General features: G+C 41.8%; 1 protein-coding gene across 1 annotated transcript in view; it reads left to right on the top strand.

The window, feature by feature from the left end:
• The first annotated feature begins 1,356 nt into the window (after positions 1–1,356).
• The window catches only part of ITGA2 (integrin subunit alpha 2), a 68,810-nt gene continuing 62,565 nt past the window's right edge, over positions 1,357–7,601 (top strand). Inside the window, exon 1 of the mRNA XM_051804728.1 lies at positions 1,357–1,685. Coding sequence (XP_051660688.1) covers positions 1,640–1,685 — 46 coding nt within the window. The 5' untranslated portion in view covers positions 1,357–1,639. The remainder of the gene's footprint in view (positions 1,686–7,601) is intronic.

Genomic DNA, 7,601 nt, shown 5'->3' with positions numbered 1-7,601 from the left:
CAGATGGGAAGAGGAGCACCTAGGGCTGCTCTTCCTATCACTATTTGCTTACTGGTCACTAGATCACACTTGGTACTAAAGCTGATGTTTCTGCCTTCAATAGCTGCACCTTGAAGTGCCTTCGGGACTTCTGTGACACCACACAAAGGAGGCACAGGGACTGTTCTGAGAACCTCATAAGTCATTCCTGGCAATGACTGACCAAAGGCTCCAGAGTTCAGAAGAGACAGTGTCTCGGGAATTGCTCACAGTGAGTCCTTGTACGGGGTTATGCATTAGGATGGGTAACACACCTGTGTGTCCTAAAAAGTAAATTCATGAAAAAAATCAATGTAAGTTATAAAAAGACAGGTCTCTGATGCAATACTATCAAGTGGATTATAATATCCTGGTGGAGTTTCCTTTAACCACATGATGTCCATATAAAATGTTGACAGGCTTCTTCATTTTAACTTAGAGCTCAGTTTCAGAATGTTAAAAAGAAATAAGAAGCTGAGAGAACACATGTGCTCCTGAAACAATAGCTACAGTGTGTGTCACACCTAAAGGACCATGACCTAGATCCTGAAAAGGGTAAAGAAAGGAAGCATTTCTATTTCGGTATTCCAGGCAAACTGTCTTTTTCATTACACAGTGTTAATGCCAAGAACTTCAAATTATTCAGCAGAATTCATCACACAATGGAATACATCCCATATGAAAAGGTAGTGCCATAGATTTTGATATTTACCAGAACTGTGGGATGGACAAAAAGAATGTTTCTGAAATACTCTGATATACAGTATTCAAACAGTGATGACAAGGTTAAGTAGGCTGAGAGCTGCACAGCACTTTGCATTTCTGTCTGATTCTTAGCAAGTCAAAATCCTCACCTCCCTATTTTTACTGGCTTTGATTCACATTGTCTCCCTGGATATTGGCCTGGCACCTAAGCCAACGCAGGCAGCTATTTTGCATCATCACCATCACTGCTAACTTCAGATGAGCTGTGTGGCAAGGCTCCTGGACCCTGTTGCACTCCTGGGGAAATATGCTGCAGGAATTTCATTTGAAGGAGAAGATACAGACTCAGTGTCATTAAATGTGGAATGTAATACTTGAGGAAGACAGTCACTCTACGCTGTTAAATAAATACAAGTTTTACGACTATTCTACACGTGTCTGACTCCAAAACTCATAACAGGGACCCCCACCGCTCCAAAGCGATGTTGTCTCAGAGTACCCAGGGTCGGGGGGGGGGGGGGGGTGTCCCGGTCCCGGAGCCCTCCTTCCAGCGCAGCGTCGAGGAAAGAGCAGGCAGCCTCGGGCAGCGCCAGGCGGGGCGACCGCGGGAGTCTCTTCTAGGGAATGAAACTGGGGGAGTACCAAGGGAAGCAACTCGTCTGCAGAACCCGCAAGGGACCTCCGGCCAGCGCAGCGGGTGCGGGGCGAGCGGGCAGGGGACGGGGGGAGCAGCCTCCGGCCCCTCCTCGCCTGCGAAGTGCAGGGCGCGTGGAGGAGGAGGAGGAGGAGGAGCAAAAGCAGCAGGAGGAGGAGGAGGAGTATTTCGGGGCGGCTTGGAGCAGGTGGCGCTCAGTGGCGTGCTTGGAAGGGGCCAGTCCGGGACTGGCACTGGCCCGGCCTCGCACCGCACCGCGACATGGGCTCTGCGAGGGCGGCGCTGCCGCTGCTGCTCCTCGCGCTGGGTAGGTCTGTGTGTGTGTCTCCCCGCTCTGGGAAGGAAGGACGGAAGGCAGGCAGGCAGGAGGGAAAGTCTTCCCGCGGGCGAGAGGCGCCAGCCGCGCCCGGCACGGAGCGGGGGGCGGCCTCCGGCTGCGGCCGCCGCCCCTCAGAGAATGGCGGGGCCGGGGAGGGACGGGCTGGGGGCGCCTGGTGCGAGCGCCCCTGCGGCCCTTGGGAGAAGGCCGTGTGGGGTTGTGGCTGTGGCTGGGTGTGAGTGCGATGCACTGGCGGCGTTTTTAAAGCAGGTTAAACTCCCGGAGTGGCGTGGAGTTCACCTTCCCGTAAATGGAGTGTGTGTGTGCTGGAGTGTGTGTGTGCCGGAGGGAACGGGAACAGTCTGATTTGTGAATTTACGGTATATGGTGATTATACCTTTTTAAACGCGAAGACGATGATCTCGTTGTGAATGCTATTCCTAATTCGCAAGAGTCCTCTAGGTCTGTTACCACCCCTGTCGGGTAGATGTCGCTCCTTGGAAAAGGGCAGGGAAACTTGAACCATCTCCTCCTGCTCTTGACTTAATTATCATTACATATATTTTCCTGGGAACTATAAGTCATCATAATCACTTGCCATTAGCAAATTCCCAGGCACTTTCAGAGTTTTAATATTGCTATATACTCTCACAAACCCTTAATTAGCAAGTCACCGAAGAGGCAGCATGAAAATGAGTTTTCACTGATGAGGTGTTCAAACTTGTTCTTTCAGTAACTATAGAAACCTCTGCAGTGGAATGTGTGGCTGCAGGGTGTGAAATAAAAACGAAAAATATTAACCTGTGATGAGATATACACTGCACAAACAATATGGTAATTTTTTTAAAAAAGAAAAATTCTGAAAAGTACCAATTGGCAAAATTCACTCTGCACTTTTACCTCATCTATTCTTTATTCTCCTGATTATGCCCACTGCACACCAGGACCATTAACATTCCCTGTAATGTAAAAATGGGGTCGGGTCATAGGACTTGCAAAGGTTTGTAGAGTGGTGCTGAAAGCAGAAGGTAAGGACTAATTGTAAGAGGAGGATTCTCCTGGCATTGAGACTGACAGAGGGGGCATAGGTATATTTTGTTCAGGCCCTATCCATGATTTATCTTAATTTATACATCTGAAAGCTGTCATAATTTTGATTTCAGGTGTGTCATGACGTTTGATGTCAGTGAATACAATTACTGAGTTAATACTTACTCGGCCCTTTTTGATCTTGTAGAAGTAAGTTTCAGGATGGGAGCATTTTCCCAGGGTGTTTTTGGAGTCCTACTTATGGTGGTACTGTTGCAGATACCCCATAATAATTTTCAAATTGATTGAATCAGTTATATTAATTGGATCACATGAGGTGCTTCGTTGTGTCTCCAAATTCAAGTAAAATTAAGGTGATGGTTAGTAAAGTAGTGGGTTACTCTTTGTTGATGTGTACTTTTGTGTCTGTAAAGTCATTAAGACTTTTTAGAAGCTAGAAGAAGAAGAGATATGCAATAGAAACCACTGTTTTGATGATATGACTTTGCTACTAACCATATTAATTGTTGACCAGAAGGTGTATACCATACAGAAGTAGATTATGTTGAGAGGAATAAGTGAAGTATTTAATAGGATGACCTATGCAACAAAGCCTGAAGCTTTCTGTTGTTACACACTGCTTGTAGGTTTGCCAGGTCTAGTTCTTTAAATTTACATTTTAAGCATCCAGCTTTTTTCCTTACCCTGTTCTTGAAAGTCAGAGCCAAAACAGCCCAGCTGTCTCCAAGAGTGAAGCCAGTGGAAAATACAGTAGCTTTCTTGGGCTCAATTCTGGTAACATTTTCTTTGGAAAGCTCTAGTGCCTTCATGCTTCAGAGGAGATACTTGAAATTTGGCAGGAAGGTGGTATTTGCATTGTCTACCTAAATTTGGCCAAGCAACAAGTCTTTGGAAAACTGCATTTTTCTCGAAAGAAATGTATGTTTATCGACTTGATTCTAACAAAAATTGTGTTAGAATGCTTGTTATGCACCTTGGTCAGATATTTGTGTGAGATCTTACACCTGCAAACACAATAATTTTCTCTCTTGTCTTTTCATATTATTTGTTATTTTTACAGCAGTCTCCATTGTTGTTTGAGTCACTTTGCTTTCCAGTTTGCTTATGGATCCGCTGATTGTCTGTACTGTATGATCTTAACTGTTTCCTGGGCTTTGGATGAAACAGCTTGTTTTGCTTTTTAAGAAAATAATGCACTTCAGTGTCAATTATCAAGTGATAGTGTTGGAGGACCATACCTAGTGGAGGAAGTAAAATTTAGGGTGGCCTCACCTGTACTATCTCAGCAGTCCTTCACATTGAAGCCTATCATGCACCTTTCTCCAGCAACCCAGGACATCAATGATACAACTGTAACACGTTCTTAACATCTCCACACTGTGAAGTACACATCCCTTGAACTCTAATGCTGAAGTGAAAAATTGCAGCTGAATAAGGGTTATGCCTTTTGGGCCACAGGTTGTACCACTTGAGGGCTATGAGTTCCCTCTGTAGGACACAGGCAGCCTGAAGGACAAAACAGACCTTTTTAGCAATGGGCTGTAAAGCTGCATAGAGGGATAGAAAACCCTACTATCAAACTCTTTTTCTTCAGTGCTGGGATGAAAGTTGTGATAATGATATTTAATATGCAAAAGTTAGGAAGTGCCTGAAGTAAGTTAGCCACCTGTATTTGTCTCCCATATATCTATGCATCATGCTGTCACTGCCTATGGACAGAGGAAGATAGTATGAGCAGAGAAGGAGCTGGAACTCCAGCCTGGCTTAGTTTTGAAATTAGACAGTTGTCTAATGAATGAGAATGAAAGGTAGGATGAAGAGAAATAAATATTTTTTTTCTTGCAAAAATGGATTCTTTCTCTTCTTTTTTTTTTTTTTTTTCCACAAAAGCTGAATACAATTTCAGACGAGTCATTTAAATCAAATCTTTGACATGTGGTTGGAGCTTTTGTGTTCCTCTCTTCTTTCTCTTTGCTCAGCCAGGGGTTCTCAAAACTGAAGCTGCGTTTTCACGATCTGGTTAAGCTGACCTGAATGTGGAGCTGACGCTGCAAGGTCATTTCATCCACTCCTGATTGCATGTTCCCACCAGTTTCTCTGTGCTATCACTGTGGCTTGGTCTGGGGAAGAGGTCAGGCACTCATTTGCCTGAATAATTTTTTTCCCCTCTTTGAGCTAGGTCAGTTTTGGAGATGAGCTAAACTGATCCTGCTCCCTTGAACAATTTCTTTGTTAGTGCTGGCATAGGGGACAGTCAGAACTCCTTGCCAGAGGAGGGAGGAAAGCTGGAAAAGTCCCTTTCACTGAATGCTGTCACATCCACTGGCTTGAGCTGGTTGTGGAAGTGCATCTTGATGTGCAAAACTGAAGTGTATTCACAGCTGTGACTGAAGTAAATAGAAATTGTATTTTGAATGTGCTAAATATTCTGAAAAAAAATAGGTTTTAGCTGTATCACTAGATATCCAAAAGTGCTTAGTACTTTTCTTTTTTTTCAAATGGGGCTAAAGATGATCTCTCATTTCACTTGAGTGTTGAAATATAAATTTTCTGTCACCTTTAAATACTTCAATGCTTATAGTCAAGATATGTAGAGATAATCCATAAGGAAGCTGCAAATTCAGTAGGTTAAATTGTATATATAAAAAGTCCATGGCAATGTACAGAGCAGCACGGACCAAACTGATAACTGAATAGCAAACAAAAATTGCACATTTGGTGCAATAAATGAAGATAGAATTTGGGGTGAAAATGCACGCACACCAACTTAAAGCTTTACAATCTATCTTGATTTCTGCCTTTTTACCTCTTTGTGATCATCTTTTGATACCTTGCTGTTTTATTATCAAATTTGTGAGTAATGTTAATGTTAAAAATCATTCTATAATGTGGAGATGGTTTGAAAGCAGTACCCAAATGTGAACTCTTCTTAAAATAAAACTACCTCTAGTTTGTCTTTCTTTGGGAGGTAGTAGGTAGCAGGTAGTAGGAGCATTACTACGTATTATTTTTGGAGTTTTACCTTTCACAGCATTGCACACTGGAGCAAGGCTTAATTTGTATTGCATTACAGGACTTGTATTTTGTACAAATTATTTTAGAGAGCATACAGGGTATTACCATCACACACCTAAACACATTAACAGTTAATATTTATTTGTCCATAATTTGGGCAAAGTCAACACGAGGCCCTACCAACAAGTTTAACTGTGTGCTGCCTCACTCTGGAACAATTTATGAATTGTTCTTTGCTTTTTTGGTTCAGTGACACAAAACTTTCATTTAAGAAGTTAAAGAAGTAAAAGTACTGCTACTCTTTGTTTTTATTGTGCTTCCTACCCACTATATAAATATTATTCGTTGTGGTCTTTCTTCACTATTGTTAATTTTGAATGAATGGAAGTGGGTTTTGCATGTAGTTCATGCAGTGTATTTTCATGAGGGATAATAACTGGAACTGACAGTGTAATGACTTAATGTCTAAACGCTAAGGGTGAAAAAAGTACTTTCCTTTAGGATTAATGCAGGTAAAAGGGAAGTTTCTATATCTTCTGACAAGTAAAGCAAGTCATTTTCCCCAGCAGAAATTTTGGGCAGTCTGTATCCAGTGTTGTTATTTTCATTTAAAGGTTTCCTTTGTTAGGCTCTGTGCAGGCCAGTTCCCATTTCCATGGTGACCACACTGAAATGCAGACAGGACACAGGCTGGATTCTCATAGGCGTAGCCATGCACTTGCATACCAACACGTTATCTGCTTGGCTTAGAACATTTCCATTAGCAGTTTTAATGTTTAGGGCTTCTTTTTCACATAGTGATCACTGGCCCTACACTCTGATTACTACACAGTGTTAGGATTTCAGACCCTGTGCAGTGAGAGAGTTGATAAGCTTAATTTTTGTGTAAATAATTTGGCTGTACTGTTCCAGTTGAAATTAGTCAAGCATATCAGAGGACTGTCTGAGCCTTAGTTTTACAAACCTTTATGTGAAAGACTGACACATATCTGTTCCAAATAGCTATAGAAACATATGCCTTGTCAAGACACTGATAAAAGGATAATAAAAGTAAGCGAATGTGAATTACACAGGATAAATGAGACCTTCTATCTGTATTAGCTGAGTGTGAGTATGTATCCTTGTGAAGCAATATGCAATAATGTTCTTCCTGCTCATGCTGCACTCATTTTCTGGAGGTGGAGAACACTGAAGGCATGTAGTGGAGTCAGCATAAGCATTTACATCACCTCCAAATCAGGCTGTAATTTCTGAATTATGAAATAAACTCAGTATTCTGAGTGCTAGTGATTGTTATTTGAACAATTTGAACTTTGAATTAGTCCCGTATTAGCATTTCAGGAGTTTCAAAGCACTAAATTTTATTTTCTCCTGGAGATTTGTATGCTCTAAAAATATAATAAGACTTCCATATTATTCAGGACTTAAAAGAGTAATTATACAGGCAAAGAAGTAAGATAACACAGACTCTTTGAATGCAGGATAAGCAAAGACATTTTGTGTGCAGCTGAATGGCATCTGCATGCTTGAATGTCACACATGATGAATGTCATGGATTCTTTTGTCCCTTTCAAATTGCTGTTAGACAGGGTGAAGGGCTTGGAAGTTATGCACAACCCTAATGGGACTCTTGGCTTATTCCTGATTTATTTTGCCCTTTGCAACCTGCTTCCAAGTTTATCATTCTTCCCTTGTTTCATACAGTTGTTTACCTTTTTCCTTTTTTTTTTTTTGGTCACATGAATCTCCTTGGATAATATGGTTGGTTATTAATAAAGAACAGACAGTAAATAAATCTTGAGGAAAATTACTGCGAACAGGACACTTCTGAGATGGAGT

This window comes from Manacus candei, unplaced genomic scaffold, assembly GCF_025592945.1.
Source record: "Manacus candei isolate 608988 ecotype Guabito, Panama unplaced genomic scaffold, ASM2559294v1 h1tg000061l, whole genome shotgun sequence".
NCBI lineage: Eukaryota > Metazoa > Chordata > Aves > Passeriformes > Pipridae > Manacus > Manacus candei.
Note: the sequence above shows the minus strand (reverse complement) of the source record. Positions and strands in the feature narration are given on the sequence as shown.